We start from the raw sequence: 16,932 nt of genomic DNA, 5'->3' as shown, positions 1-16,932 counted from the left end.
GACCTATTCCCACCTCAACGAGTGTGTGTGTGTGTGTGTGTGTGTGTGTGTGTGTGTGTGTGTGTGTGTGTGTGTGTGTGTGTGTGTGTGTGTGTGTGTGTGTGTGTGTGTGTGTGTGTGTGTGTGTGTGTGTGTGTGTGTGTGTGTGTGTGTGTGTGTGTGTGTGTGTGTGTGTGTGTGTGTGTGTGTGTGTGTGTGTGTGTGTGTGTGTGTGTGTGTGTGTGTGTGTGTGTGTGTGTGTGTGTGTGTGTGTGTGTGTGTGTGTGTGTGTGTGTGTGTGTGTGTGTGTGTGTGTGTGTGTGTGTGTGTGTGTGTGTGTGTGTGTGTGTGTGTGTGAGTGTGTGAGTGAGTGTGAGAGAGAAGTCATTTCCATGAAAAAGGAGTGCAGAGAATGGACAGGGGCCGCATTTTCTTTCTCTGAGACGGCAGCAGACTCGGTTCAGGGGGGCACAAGGGCGACCTCATCCATCATCTTGTGAATAGCCTGGAATTATCGCCCCATGTTTCTGGACATCATGTGATCAAGAGATTCTTGACAAAAGGTCATCTTGGGTTGTGAAACTTGGGGTGGGCCGGCCCTTTAACATTTGAGTGGGATAAAAAAAGCTCATGATGCACATTCCAAATTTCTTGAGACTTTACGACTTTACGATCTATTTCAGTTTTTGTTTTTTTGCACTATTTGGGTCATGGTATCTAATTTCTATGCTTTAAAAAATATAGGCTATTGTAAGATAGCTGTCTCTAGGAGCCAGTGGTGACATACAAAAAAAGGTATATTTACAACACCTTCCTAAAATCTACAACATGTTTTTCTTTTTGGCTGCAAGCTTCAGCAATTACCTTGGCAGTGAGCTGCCCGCCTGTGCATCCTCTGTGGGCGCTTGGGGGTTTTGTCAAACGGGAGGGGGGCGGGCCGCAGGGCGGTGGGCGGAGTTTTCATGCTGCTGTTTTGATTGGTTGGGAGTGACGTACCTACCACTTCCTGGTCTGCTCTCTGGGAGGAGGAAAGCGAGACTGCTGCAGTGTTGTTAGTTTGAACAAAATGGCTGCGAGACCACTGTCAACGAGAGCTCACTGAACGCCTACCATGACTATCCGCTCCGCTGTCTGGATCCAAACAGAATGTATTTCCACGGAGTCGTTTCTCACTTTGCATTTGCGGTAGCCAGCCCGTCGCTAGTCGTCCAGTTGGCGACCTAAACAAACACATTTTTTTGCACTTTAGAACAAGTTGGCTGGCTGACGTCGGCTTGCTCCCTATACGCGAGAACTCATCGGCGATTTTTAACGAAAACTGCCTGCTGATTTCTCTGGTTTTGCAAAACCTCGTAACCATCGACGATTAACAGCGTCAACCAGCTCACGTTAGCTTGCATCCTTCAGCTGCTTTTAAAAGTCATTTGTATTCGTGTTTTTTCTTTTGTTTTTGTTGTTAGTGGTGCTTCGTTTCCCTTCCCCGCCCCTCAATATTGTGTGACGTTTTTAACAAACTGTTTCATCGGCGAGGGTAATTTCACGGCATATTTTTTGCTGAAAACAAACATTACCGTACTTGATTTGCGTATATCTGGCTGAGTAGCCGTTGTTTACCTCGGTATCTTCAGCAGCAGTCGGCTCTCTGCCAAGTCCGACTTTAACTGCGACTGAATCTCTCCTCCATCTCTTTACGGGTAACTTCAGAGAAGACATCGGATAATGCTTTTCTGCATATTTTATTCTGCCATGCACCTTCTCTTCACTGACATCTGCCAAATCTGTGGTTAACTAAAGGTAAGTTCCAAATGAATTGCGTTTTACTCTTGGGAATGAATGTTATTGCTGTTCAGTGTTTGACAATAAAACATGAGTGGTTAGAGGATAGTGGACCGACAATGTCAAATAAAACAGCCAAACTGACCATAATATCACGCCATTATTTTTCACAGCATTAACACATGGCTCTATGGTTTAATATCTCCATTCAGCCCAGTTACAACTGTGCATTAACACTACAGTAGCAATGTCAAGTGCCACTTAATTAAAACACCCATTAACAATGATCTGTGCTTATTTGTGGTGTCACCGTTGAAGGATTTCCTGAAAATATTCATGTTTTAAACCCTCAGAAATTATACAGGGTATTATATGATCTTGAGACAGACATCCAAGCACCCGGAGGATATTTGAAGGGAGTCCCCTGCAAATGCTTTATGTAATGTTGGATTGATAAGAAAACCCTACAGAACGCAGAGAATGTGCTGCTTTTGGATATTCATTATGAAGTAGATGACGATATTTGCTATGTTTATTTGAAGGGGATTGACAGCAAAATCTTGGGAACTTTTGTGATATCATAGCTCTTTCATGATTGGCTGAATAGACAGAACACACTCAGTACATGTGAGCGTCTAATGTGTAGGTTTCTTGAACTGACTGAGAGAATTGCCTCAGCTTTTTCAATGTTGTTGTAGTCATTTGAATATAATGTTGTATTACTAGGCTTTTTTGTGAACACATTTCTATCTATTATTTTCCAGCACATTGAATCTACAGTGTTTTGATACTAGGACATATTCTTACATTATCCCGATTTCTCGTTGTCACTGCTCTTCCTTGTATCTTTCATTCATGGCTATATCACTTTCTGTATCTTGTACACTATTGTACATTCCACTACACTAATTCCAAGTACATTATTAAACATAGCTGTCCTGTCTCTCTTCCCTCCTTCCCTCCACCCCCCTGGCTTGGTTAGAAAGCCGGAGATACTGATTGAACTGTCGCCTTCTATTGCATCCCCCCTTCCTGCATCCTGTCCCCAGGCACTGGAGTATAGCTTTTAATATCTCCTCCGTGTGTCTTAATTGAAGTACATAATTTCCCGTTCAATTTCAAACCCCCATAGTCATTCCCCCCCTTCTGACATCTCTGTCACCACTGTCTTATCTCTATTGTCACACACCAGTGAGGTGATGAAATGAAAGATGTGCGTGAGCAGCAGTGGCACACATGCATGTACATTTGCAGTACGATGGGGAAGACTGTTAGGGCATTTATTCCTGCGTACATCACACACACACACACACACACACACACACACACACTTATGAGTATGTCTCCGAGCCTATGTGTGTATGACTGTGCCATGTCTGGATTGTAAGCATGTTGTTGCAATTGTTGTGTGTTTGAGTCATCCAGTCAATATGTAGACACGTGGAACGCCTGCCGTTTTTGCCATGGGAGTGTGTTAGCATTTAGGTCAAGCTCAAAGCCTGGGCAGTTGGTTAATGCCCTGCTGTTGTTCAGGTTGTGAGCTGCCTCCTGCATATCTTAGAAACCCAGCTGACTCTCAGACACACACACACAGAGCCCTCTTCTTACCCAGGGTCAAGGGTCCTTCTCCCTTCCATGCGCACGCCCAAAAGGCTACAGAGCACGCAGTAAGGGGGTGGCTGTGAAAAGATGTTTCAGGGGCCCTTCTGGTGTGTATGTAAAATTAGTGAATAGGGTGAAAAGAAAGACCTAAAGCTGGGTAAGAGGAGGAGGGAGTCTGCTAGTTTTCTTAAACACCATATAGTTAGGCTTACCCTTCCCAGACATAACTGCTTTAGCACCATAACTATCACTGCAGCCACAGCAGGTGGCTACTCTGGAGGGCACTGGGGCAAATAGGGGATGTGTGTAGGTGTTAGGTAGGTCACTAGCACTGTGTTTACCCCTGAGGAACGGCATGTAATGTTGCAAAGAAGATGCCAGAAGATCTCCTTCTCGATATTTTTTACAGAATAAAAGTTTTCCTTTGTTAATTTTAGTTCTACAGTAATCCATACATGATCCACTGGGAGAGCCTGGATAGTGTATCAATTAATGCCAACTTATGAAAATCTAGACACAGACATTTTGTGTACCCTACATTATCTCAATCTTTGGGTTTATAATTGGTTAGTTCCCATTGAAACAAGACCCAAAATGAAAAATATATTCACTGGGGCCCAGATTCAATGAATTATATTACATATTTTGCCATTTTGGCAGCTCACATGCAGGAAACCCATAACCCATGTTGGCTCTTGATTCAACTATGCTTTAGGCTGTTGGCATCTAGACATTGTTTTGATTACATTTTTTTATAAAAAATGCCACAAGGACCAACACAGGAATCACAGCACAACAGACACACTGCAGGCCTTCATCATAGAGAAGGTGGGATCATTAGTTAAAAAGAATCTGAAGCTTGAGTCCCCTTGTCCAACCCTTTACAGACTAAATATGTCCAATGTTCAGGTGGCTATCATTAGCCTGGTTTTCACTTCAAAAATGTAACTGGAGTGGACCTGCTTGACTTATACTGCTGTATCCCCATATAGTATTGGTTCTTCTGTTTTAGAGTTCATCTCTTGCCCTGGGGACGTGAACATTCAAATTAAACAAAATGTTATTCGTATCCCTCGTCGAACATTTTGCGTTTGCTTTGGTAAATCCCACTTTTTCATGCTTTGAAAAAATTGCCCTATGTTGTCATTCCCTATTCCCTGTCTGTCCGTGGTAGTTACAGAGACGGTGATTATGAGGCTTTGCAAACAATTGGCTTGGTGCTGATAGATAACACGCTTAACACTTCTGCAGGCTGCTGCTGCTGCTGCAGTAGAGATGCACTGACTGTACAATCTGCTGGATTCAATGGGAGGCTGCCAAAAGCTGAGACCCTATTCTTCAGTTCTATGGACGGCTATGTTGAAGTCAAGGGGGGCAATAAAAGACTCTCTATGCAGTTGTGTTTGGTGTGGCCATTCTGCTTCATGAAATTTGTTTATGTATGTGTGTAAGGGCCAGCGAGGGGGGAGTGTAAGTTTACTTTGTTGCATTAGAATCGATAGGTAGCCAGAAATAGTTGTAGTATCTTTAGTTGGATGGAAAACACCCAGAAAACAAACTTCCACTTCCGTATGCCCACTGACATCTCCTCTGGGAGGTGTGGTCTGTTTTGTTTTGTCTGCACGGTTTATGCAAACTGTGTCTGCTTGGTCTTAGCCAGGGTTCACTTCAGGTCTGACACTAATCTGCTTTGGTATGAAGCTGTGATCTCATGTGATGATAGTGATAATCTTATATTCTAGTGCTCCCAGCCCTAAATTCACCACTTCTTGATTGCATGTGTGCTAACTCAGCTCAAGCTTTCACTTTAATTAAAACATAAAACATATTTTTCAGAAGATTCAAAGTATAGGTTTATACTGGGTGAACGGCAGGTATCAGGTATTTGAAGGTGACCATTAGTCTTGTGTCAGAGGACAAACACAGATGGTTCTCCTGTACATTATTATGTCAGACAGGGCTTTTGCATGGAAGAGGTATGGAAAAGTTGTGACCAAAGATGACTATGGGTGTTGGTGTGGTTGGGGGGGGGTCTGTGTGGGTGGGGGGGGTCTGTGTAACCTCCACCTCCTTGTCAATCGTGTGTGCCAATGAAGGGGGCAGAGCTTAGGGGGCCCACCAGGGGTAACCCAGGCCTGGATGGAAGCAGGGGGATGGGGGTAGCAAAGCTGAAACCGGCGAGCTGCTGCCTGTGAGTCTTGGCAGGGGTCCAGGGGAATGTTCAATGTGCCGAGGCTTGGTGGGGGCCCTCGTCCCTCCCTCTGCTGCATGTTGGCTAATTGGAGAGACGTGGGGAAAAGAAGAGGGCCATCACATGGAAGATGACAGAGAATATGCAGGACATCCGACCTACAGTGTTCCCTTTTTCCTGCTCCAAATGGACACTAGCCAGCCTTACCTATTATGTAAAAGGATTTAGGCCCTACAGCACTCCAACAGCCTTCAGTTATGGCTATAGAAATAGCAGTAGCATGCAGTGCTTTCCCCAATGCACAGTCCACGTGTTAGGCTCTTTAAGCTCAGGGCATTTGTTTGTCAGGAGAGTTTTATTGCCTTAATTAACTCGAGAGCTATCAATTAAGTACTTTCACTTTGTGTAATTTGATTGCTAGATTGCATTTTAAGGACTTATTTTGATTAAACAGAACTGCTTTACAACAAAACATTTCTTGTGATGCTTGATTTGTAAATCACAATTGTGGCATAGCTTATTTAGTTTTAATTAAAGCTAAGGTAGATTGTTTGTCATTGAACCTTTTTCATTATATTTCTTAAAATAGTCTTTACATCCCGATAGCAATCAAATATTTCAATTGCTATGACAAAAACATTTTCTTATATTGAAATTGCTCTTATTTGTTGTATTCTCAACATTTACATGACTTTGTCATCAGGAGAATAAAATCTGTAAGATATTACTGAAGATATTAAGAGTGAAGTTCAATAAAACAATACTAGCAAATATTTACTCAAGAAAGAAACATGTTCACTCCACTATCAGCTTTGGCTGATATTTCTACACCTACGCTGTTGTGCCCACCTCTCAATCATGGGGCTGGCACCAAGATCTCTCCCTGATTCTTCATGTTTTCATCTCTGTCCTTCTTACATCTGAGCAGGCTTATCTTCCGTCTCCCTGTTAGTCTATGTAATTGCTTACACTGTTGACAGCTGGGGAATTGTTGACTGACATTTTATATATGTAGGTGATAGAGCGAAGGCATGTCAAAGTAACCTTGAGGGGAGTATAGACCACCCGATTAGCTTGTGTGTCCTAGTTAGGCTGCATTGTGCATCGGTATGTGTCCTTTCATTTAATTTGATGGGGGCCGTGAACAGTTACCATTTTAAGAGCCTACCTATGTTCCCAACATCAGCTAAGAGATGTTATTTGATTGATCTTAAGAAGCAGTTTTTCTATCGATATTGCATATTACTATGATGAGCTGCAGCCTGATTTACTGTAGACCGAATGGTGAAACTACAGTTAGAACTAATTATTTCTGTGGCTGTTGTACAAACCCTACTAAACTCCAGTGTATATTTCAAGTTACTCAGTTTTGGTCTTTGGTACAAAGTTTGAGTAATTCCTGCTTAAGGTTAATCATAAGAGGTCAGGCATTGTATTAAAGCTAATAGCACCTCATCACTAACAAGACCTTTCTAGACAGGGAGTCACCTCGCAGCCTCCATGCTGCCAGGCAAGCACACAGATTAAAACAAATACGCATGCGTATGCAGAATATGCACAACCACCTATTTTCATAAGCGAAGACTAACACCAACACACTTTGACACCTTCTACTTGAATTCAATAAGCTTTAGCTGTGGTGCTGGCAGGGAGCAGGCCTGCTTGGTCTGGTGCTTTGTGCTGTTTTCCTATTTAATGAGCTGCCATCGTGTTAAAGTTTCATATCGACTTGGCAGAGGAAGCAGCCAAGACACTCGGAGCTAATTTTCTGCAGGCCAACCTCAAAGCTGTTATTTTTAATGCAGGTCTGCCTCCCTCAATATCTGATTATTTGACTTTCTTTCTCTATCTTGCTTCGCCGTTCATCGCTGCTCTCCACCTACCCGCTCGCCCTCAATCAGTCCCTCGTCTACAGATTCCAACAACCAAGAATATTTCTGCCACGGTTCATTGAGCAAGTCCAGCCTAGTAGCACTAAAGTGTGCAGTATCTCTTCACAAGCCACTCTCCCTACCTGCTGAAAGCAAAGCTGGTTGTTGCTGAGTGCTTACAAACCAAGCATCCAGTGAGACTGAGGGGTGGAAACACTCGCAGAAAAACATGTTATTGCTGCATATCAACTGTGGAATTTACAGGCTTTTTCTCCCCAAGCCATACAGGTAGAGTGAACACAAATGCACACACACAGACATTTGTGGAGAGTAGTTGAGGTCTTGAGCAACAGTAGCAAGTTTTGGAGAGTTATTTCCCAGGTAAAGGATGAAAATGTTCCATGTAATAAGTCTCCGGAGAGCCCCGTGGCTTCACAAATGCCACAGGAATGGGTAGCCAGCTGTGTGGTAATGTTGGTGGAGAGGGAATTTACCACATTCTGCGGCCACAGAACCTGACCATACTTTTTTTTTTTTTTTGCTGAGAGAGGAAAGTCTTTCCTCTTCTTCTTCCTCCTCCATCCTTGGGGATTGGTGTTGTGTCTGCGGTTGATCTGACAGGCTTTTCCTCGCATCTCTTCTCCCTTTCAAGTTCTCTCTGTGTCTCTCCTCCTTTGTCTCGCTCGGTCTTCTTCACACCAGCTCAGCTCTTTTTACTCCACCTTTTATTTTATTTTTTCTATCACCCTCGCATAGTTTTCCCCCTTGCTTTTCTCCCTGCATCTCTAGATACTAGCGATCAAGGTGTGTGGATATTCTGGTTCCTCTTTCTCCCCCCTCCTCGCAGCCTCCCCCCTCTCTCCTTGTCTGCCAGCCTCAATAGTGCTCCGTTCTGTTTTTCTTTTTTTTCAAACTCCTCCATTTCTCCAGTGAGGATTCTTTTTGTGTTTTCCCTCTCCCAGCATAGTCTCTCTTCTTTCTCTCTGTGCCATGTCTGGTTCTCCGGCGGCTGTCGTTCTTAATTGGTGTTGCTCTGCGTCTGCTTTCATCCTCCGCCTGTTTTCCCTTCCTCTCATCCCCCCCCCCATACTCATCTCCCCTTCTCCTCCTCCCACCTATATCTCCTCCGCATCCTTGGCGGAAAAAGACAGACATCAGACCGACTGCCTCCTGCCTGTGTACATCAAGCTTAACCGTGAGCTGTGTGTTGTTATGTGACTGGGTGTGTGTGTGAGTGTGTGTTGTGAGTTTCTAGCTCCTTCATTCCTGTACAGTGGGTTCCTGTTGTCATGATTCCTTCTCTATAGCTTAGCCCTATAGTCCCAGGATATGGAACTGTTTTGTGCAGCACAGGAAGACAGTATACTACCTCATTATGCAATTTCTCCACATTTCCCAGCGGCTCCGGTTTGCTTAGACTTAGGATGTTTTCCTACTCAACTCTGTATTCTTAAGAAAAGCCACAGAGTCAATGTAGCAACACTTGTTAGGTTAGGGTTTTGAGGGAGCAGAAGGGGGTATTTCAGGTAGAATTGCTTTATAAATGTTAGGGGAAAGTAGAAATGTTGGCTGTAAAGACGTGCATATCTGTGTGCATCTTAAAGCATCAGTCCCAGTAGAGATGTGCATGTATATTGTATTACTGAGATTTGGACGATAGTAATACTATGACATTCAACATGATATACTATAATATGGCTAATGCTGTTTAAATGTTTTGTTGTATGAATACATAGAATATGTGCACTGAATACAAAGTAGCTTTGTGATGAAACATTGTGGTTTACAAGTTCTTAGCTTTTGACCAACAAACTGAAGCATCTGCCAGCTTTGCATACATTTGCAACTTTGAAAAAACCCATATGCCCTGTAGAGAAATTGGCAAACAGCTTGCTAGCTAACATGATACAAAAAAAAAAAAAAGTTTTGCTTGCCTTTGAAGTATATAGTTTGCACTTCATTGAGGCTATCTGTGGTATTTGATCTAAAAGCAATACAGAGATATCTTGCTTTAATATTTCTCTTCTCAATAAACCCTGGATAAGGTAGCAAATGAGAAATCCTCCAATGGTTTTGTGTTTAAGGGCAAGAAGGGCATGCACTTACTAGTTTAGTTACTGGCTACATTATGTTGTAAGGTGATCCAAGTCCCTTCAATGTAAGAGAACACTGAGACGCACTGTGGCCATGTAGGTCAGTAACCTGAAAACAGGACATATTTTGCCTAATTGCTGTGTCATACTGCCAGCGAGGGTAAACCTGATGCTGGGTGGCAGCGAAGAAACACCCCGGGGTCAGTGCTGAGGAGGTGCTAGTGTCAGCAGTACTCAGTGAGAGGGAGGGACACAGGGAGAGGCAGGTAAGGAAATATGTGGGGCAGGGGAGGTCAAGAGGAAGCTAACTTTGGCAATGACAACGTCAGCGCAAAAGACAACCGTCCGGTATCTCACATTTCACAAAACTGGATTCCACACCCGGCTGCCTCCAACATTACAGTAAATAACAAAAAAGAAAAAAATACTAACGGCTGTTCGTAGTGTATTAACACCTATTAAATTAGATAGATAAGAAATATATCCTTGTGCGGATGTGGTGGTTTTATAGTATTTGTACTCCTTGTCCTATGTGACAGCAGCAGTAGTAACCGGATAGGTTGGGTCCACCATATTATCGGGGTTAAAATGTGAGACCATCACGATGACACGGTCAATCGTAGTTCAGAGGCGCTGCAACTTATGGTGAAAATAAAAAGCACAGTGTTAATGGCAAAAGCCACTTTCTTCCCATTTGCATCCCCCATCCCTTTCTCTGCCTGCATGCTGCCGCTGTGTCTCAGCTCAGAGATATGACTGAGAAATGGACTACTGCACATTCACATGCTGCATACAATTATCTGAATGCACACAAACACCCACACATACTGTAAGCTCCTATTTATCACCTGAGGGCTGCCTTCCCCATTGCTGCTGAGATGGCACAATGACGCACAAACACAGACTCCTCAGTATGAAAAATAGGACTGTGTGAATGCAAGAGAGATGGAGAGAGAGAGAGAGAGAGAGAGAGAGGGGGTGGAAAGAGACCATTAACAGGGAATGAAAAGAAGAAAATCCAGATTGAGGCAAAACAGTAATGTGATGTATCTCCTTTCTTTGAATTCACCCTGCTGCCATGGCCACTAGTCTGGCAGTCTTCCCCATGGTTTGGATCTAAACTCACTGTTGACAGGCGTTCAATGTCTTTCTTCCGCTTTCTGTCTCTTGCCCATCTGTATGTCTGTCTAACCCTTTTCTACTCTGTCTCTTCTTTCTTCCTCTTACTGCCATAGAGACATTACCCCGCCATCAGAGAGCCTCAGTGAGGCCTCTCCTGTCTTTCTGATAGACAGCTCCCTCCCCCTGCCAGTGGGCAGCACAGTGGGATCTAGGCCTTCATTAATCTTCTGTTATGAGTGTTATGATTCATTCATACATTCAGATTATTCATTTTCTCGGCCGTGTCTTGGCACAATTTTTATGTTGTGTTTAGTTTACATGTCAGGGAAATTACACATTAATCTTACAACTAATCATTTTCATTAGCAACAATCTATTTTTTGTTCAATTTCATTCACAAGGATTTGTTTTACGTCATAAACTGTGAATAATTATCTTTGCCTTTTTCAGCGGATGAACTGTCTAAAATCACAAAATATCAGTTTGAATGGCAACCTTTTTTTTATGAATAACTTTAAATGATGAATTGTCAGACCACGTTTATCATTTTATCAAAGCAGTCCGACGTTATTAGGTCTCTCAAAGACACATTTCATGGTCAGAAATATGACACGCAGTACATGCAGTACATGCAATCCAAATAATCTGTTGTTGTTATGGCAAACTACCATGGTGATGGTTCATTGGTCTGATATCTGTTGGCATAGAAGTCGATTCCTATCTGACAAGAAGGCGGGTAGATTTTTTTAAGTATGACGTTCAACATATTGCTTGAGCATTGGGACAGTATTCTTAAAAAGTCCATGAGGGTAAAGCACAATAGCGTATTTTACAAAGCAGTCATGTATGTATTCAGCAGGATGGCTAACAAATAGCAATAGACCATTTTTCATTGGACTGACATGAAGATGATCGATTGGAGTTGCACATTTTAGAAAGTGGTTTCATTGATTTGATATGACATAGTGCCGTATTATAGATTGGTGTCCATTGCACTTAGTGATGACTAAACGCACACTCATTCATTCCCTGTGGCCCAGCTCATGCCTATAATAGTTTCCAGGAGCAGTCACATACGCTGAGCTAAAGGAAATACAGGCTGAAAAGAAGCACTTAGTTTTCCCAGTCCTCAGGCAAGCTATCTACCTAGTTCTACTAACGCCCACTAAGGCAGATTTCTGTAAAAAAAAAAAAGGCATTGCATCCTATTCTGTTGGCCTTTACAGTGTCTTCATTAGCTCACTTTCTTTAATTCACGTGTGCCATTTTTCCTTTCCCTTTTTCATTCCACCTTCTCCTTTCACATTATTTTGACCATGAAGGAAAGTATTTCCCAGAAGTGCCTGACATGATTTTCTTATGAGGTGATTAGTTTGGATGGAAAAGTTTTTCCATGCAGAGTGCACTTTGGCTCTGGCTTACACATGGATCAAAGGGAAGGGGTTGAAAGTTTATATGCAAAGGGGGTGAGTTGGCGAACATAAATGTGCATTTTTAAATGGTATATTTCTTTTGTGAATGTGCCTGAATGTATTTAATTTGTAAACCGTGTGATGCGTTTGGGTCTACATTATTATAAGAATGAAAAATGGATGGACACTTAAGCTGAATCCTTACCGTTCTCCCTCATGTTCCACTCATTACTCTTTCCCTTTCTTGTTTCACAGCTGAGAGAAGCTCGCGACAGAAGGAAGAGAACCATTTGATGGAAGAAAAGAAAAAGAAAAAACAAGAAGAAAAGAACAAGACGGACGTCGCTCAGAAAAAGGTGATGCATGTTCATACATTACACATATAAAAGAAGCTGTGCATATCTATTTTGAGGCACATACAGTTCATTATATATTATCTGTAAATGGCACTATATATACACGTGTGCTTTTTGAAACCGTCAATCTTTTTCTTACTAATGGCTTTCAATGAAATAGCAAACATCCTGTAGAGCAACTACAACTGACCTAAACAATTACAACATTATTCAATCACTTTACTTAACACTAGCCCTCTTCTGGTTAGATAAAGGTTAGGTTTTGTTATAATGTTTTGAATAATTGTTTAAATTCCACTCACTGTATTCAGTTTCTTACTCTATTCTACTTGTTTTCCCTGCAGGCTTCTGATCAGAAACCCAAAGGTGAGTGTCATGATCAATTACACTTCACCCTCTCATCTTACTGATTTTCTAAAACCACATTCCAACTGCAGATCTGCATTAATCAGCTCTGATTAATGCACACTGACCCGTAAAGGCACATACACATTATTCACGCGTTACACACACACATAGCATTTAGCATTCTCCTACACAGATGGACACACACATTTTGCACATGCATGCACAATTGTGCCGTTCGACTATGTTCTCAAACACACATGCACACACACAGCAAAGCTAATACAGTGGAGTCTAATGCAGAATGATGCCGAGTGACGCCCTGTTCGCCCGCAGCACCAGGCAGTGAAGCGTGAGGGCACCCAGACAGCACACTGGATGTGGTGTTTGTGGAGGGATGGGGGGATGGGGGGGAAAAGAGGAAGATGGAGGAAGAGTGGAACAAAAGAAGAGCATGAAGTTCAGATGAAATGCAGAAAGACTGGGTCTGAAAGAACTGTGTCCTCACATGCCCTTGGTGTTCTCTTAAGATGCTCAAATATATCTAAAGAGAACATTGCTGTGAAATACTATTGAAATGTTACCTAGAGTTGCATCTGCTGCTCTCAGTTGCATCAACAATAATGAATCGGTTGTACCTAGGATTATTTTACAGTTGGATATGATTTCGCTAAAGCTTTTCAAGGATTTTGCGTCATTGGGCTTGGGTTAAGACGGCAAAGAATGTGAGCAAAGCAGCTACCTTCAAATCCCAATAGTGTGTCTGTTAGCGCCCGTGCTAATCTTCGCGCAGTGTGAGCAGCAGCTTGACCATCTGGGTGTAACTGTTGGGTTTAACAAAGGTCACCACAGCTTGCCTTGTACTATGACCTGTCTATTTAATTGCCCCCCCCAGACTGACCTGACTGTGAGCTTGGCCTATTATCCAAGTTTCAAAGCCGCCACACAAAGCTTGCCGCTTCTGATTTTGAATATACATTTAATGCCATTGTTCTTATGCTTGAGTGATGTAAGACGGTGATACTTTTCTCAGCCAAAGAAAATCCGACCTGTCCAGGCTTTATTATAATTCAACCCAAAAATATCTAAAAGTATATTACCCTGACAGAGGGTTCTTGTCACAAATAGTATTTAGAGATCAACAGAAAACTTTAGGAGAGAACAAGCATATTTTATTGTTTACAGCATCTGCTTTTTAAGTGTTAGTTACACACAGCAGAGTTTGAATGCTGTTTTACAGGAATTCACACCTGGACACTGTTTTTAACAGCCACAGTCTTATCTGTAGGCCACTTTACTTTTGCACTTTAAATGCCATGCAGTATATTAGTGATACAAATGATGGTGATGAGGCAGGAATGAGTGCTGCGTTTTATTTGTCTCCCTATACTGTTGACTAAAATATGGCCGGAGGTTTTTTTTGTGGGTGTCAGATGGTGACGATCCACTTGGCCCAAATGATTATGTGGGCAACAATAAATGTCACACAAACTGAGCTAAGGCCTCAGCATGCAGAGCCGTGTCTGTTTCTGTGAATGTCTCTGTATGTTTGTCCGCATACGTCTTAATGCATTCAGTTGTAGTGACAGTGCAGCCGAGTATTTCAACAATGTAGTTTTTTTGGCTCTGAACTGCAGCACTTTGGATTTGAAATAAAACAACCAAGAGTACAAAGTGAACAGCCGCTTGGCATCTTCCTTAGTGGTGCTTTGATCGGCCTATAGTTTGTGTGTGTGTGTGTGTGTGTGTGTGTGTGTGTGTGTGTGTGTGATGTGTGTGTGTGTGTGTGTGTGTGTGTGTGTGTGTGTGTGTGTGTGTGTGTGTGTGTGTGTGTGTGTGTGATGTGTGTGTGTGTGTGTGTGTGTGTGTGTGTGTGTGTGTGTGTGTGTGTGTGTGTGTGTGTGTGTGTGTGTGATGTGTGTGTGTGTGTGTGTGTGTGTGTGTGTGTGTGTGTGTGTGTGTGTGTGTGTGTGTGTGTGTGTGTGTGTGTGTGTGTGTGTGTGTGTGTGTGTGTGTGTGTGTGTGTGTGTGTGTGTGTGTGTGTGACCCAATAAAGGAAATGCTGAGTCAGAGAGGAAATATTGAAAACTATGTCTGTGAGAGAGGCCCATTGACAGGGGCACGGCTCCAAACAAGAAAAAGTATGTATAGAAAAGAGTATGAACGAGGAAGTAGAACAGGGCATTCTGGGGCCACATAAAAGCAAAAATGAAGGAAGGAAAGTCAAGGAAAGAACGTAATGAAGCAGAGAGCACTTTCAACGAGTGCCAAAAATGACCGTTGGGAGTCAATGACGGTGCTAATATAGAAGAGGACTAATGACATGGACATTTGTTTTATGGTATGTTTAATGAGAGATGAAGAGAGAAAGGGACATTGAATGAGAAACTGATTGTGTGTATGTAGTGGTTTCTCATGCAGCCAGGAAGATGGAGGAAACAGGAAAAAAGGGCCTGTTTGGAGTCTAATCGTTCAGTGAGCCGTCAGGACCTCTGAGGTTGCTCCCTTTTGCAATATCTCTTAAAAGGAAGGTGGCATCGACTGGAATGAGTTGAGTTTTCAGGCGTGACTCTAAATAATAGAGGTGTGTGTGTATATACGCGAGTGGGGAGAAAAATCAGTATGCAGTAGTGATTTGTGTCTTTCCATCCATATCAGAGTATTCTGCCTTCCTTATACACTCTCAGAAATTCATAGACACATGCACACCACCACCCCCATCGCCATCGCCTTTTTCCTGCTTTCCTCTCCGCGGGCCCCCCTCGGTCCCAGGCATTTCAATTTGTTTGCAGTAATCGATCTCGGGCCCGGTGCGTTCATATGTATGAAAATGAGATAAAGCTTCGGCGCAGTGGAATTAACTTCTCTGCCCCCCATTACGGATGGAGCTTCATTGAAGGCCGGGTTCCAGGAGGCAATGTACCACCTCCCCCACACACGCACACACACACTCACACACACACACACACACACACACACACACACTGGACCTCCCTCCCTCCCTCTCTCCCCCCCCTTCTGGTCCCCATTACCTCAGAGGGATGCTGATTATTCACCCCCAGCACATACGCAGCTTCATCACAATCCCTGCCACCACTGCAATCACAATCAGTCAGTTTTAATGCTACACATACTATACAGAAACTTGCACATGCTAAGACACACACACACACACACACACACGCACACAGGACTGCATGCCGAGTATCTGTCAAGCTGCATATGTGTGTTTTTATAGTCCCACAATCATATTAAAAGACACATTTCTCTCTTCAGCAACTTTGAATCTAATCTGTGACTGAAGCAAATGCTTACATTGTAGAATTGAAAAGCAGCAAGGGCGTCTTTCACTACCCACATTTTGTTTTTAGCATGCACACACACACGTAAATATTAAGTTGAGAGGGAGTTACACAAATGCAATTCGTGGAGACTACACGCAGGCACAGAAAGCCACAGTATTACCACATTGCATCTGTTCAATCCCACACCCCGATAATCAAGAAATCTGCTATCTCCATTTTTGCTGCGAACGCACTTTTCAACGCTGAAAGGTTATAGAAAAAATGTAATGCCTGTCACTGTCACGTCTATCACTTGCCGTCTTGCTCACACTGTTTCTTCCGCCTGTTTCATTTCGCCGACGTTATGCTCGGTTCCGGCGACCACATCTGAGGAGAAACATATTTGCACGGTGTCACCACAGTGATAACGGCATTATGTTTTTCAAAGAGGCGAGAGGCACATAAACACAAGTGTGTCGTATAATTCTGTATTGGATTATTTAGCAATTTCACATGCTATTAATTGTGTCAACACTTTTCAAAGGGAATTTCATGAATCGCAATCTAATTAGAGGCTAATTTACTTTAGCATTCAGACTGCTTTTCTCTTTTGTTAACCACATTTATAAACACTCAATGAATTAATAGTGAATAGCTGGTGAATTACATCCTGTGGATTTATGACTGCCAAGCATGATTGTTTTTCCTCTACCCCCCGTGTGCTCACCCCGCCTGCATGTCAAGTGCCAGAGGAGCGTGAGGTATGGAAGGAGAGAAACGGGGCACAGAGAAAGAAAAAATGAGGGGCGCAAAGTCTAGAACAATGCTTCCTCTGCGTATTCACGGTGTGTGATCGCTCACAATCTTCTGACAAGAGAGCCCATTTGGTGCCTCACCCCCA

At 42.9% G+C, this 16,932-nt stretch overlaps 1 protein-coding gene across 1 annotated transcript in view; it reads left to right on the top strand.

The window, feature by feature from the left end:
* The first annotated feature begins 1,029 nt into the window (after positions 1–1,029).
* Positions 1,030–16,932, top strand: part of tnrc6c2 (trinucleotide repeat containing adaptor 6C2) — a 51,762-nt gene continuing 35,859 nt past the window's right edge. Inside the window, 3 exon segments of the mRNA XM_034130189.1 lie at positions 1,030–1,773; positions 12,302–12,402; positions 12,747–12,768. Of these exon segments, the coding sequence (XP_033986080.1) occupies positions 12,340–12,402; positions 12,747–12,768 (85 nt within the window). The 5' untranslated portion in view covers positions 1,030–1,773; positions 12,302–12,339.

This window comes from Trematomus bernacchii, unplaced genomic scaffold (assembly GCF_902827165.1).
Source record: "Trematomus bernacchii unplaced genomic scaffold, fTreBer1.1, whole genome shotgun sequence".
NCBI classification, from domain to species: Eukaryota; Metazoa; Chordata; class Actinopteri; order Perciformes; family Nototheniidae; genus Trematomus; species Trematomus bernacchii.
Note: the sequence above shows the minus strand (reverse complement) of the source record. Positions and strands in the feature narration are given on the sequence as shown.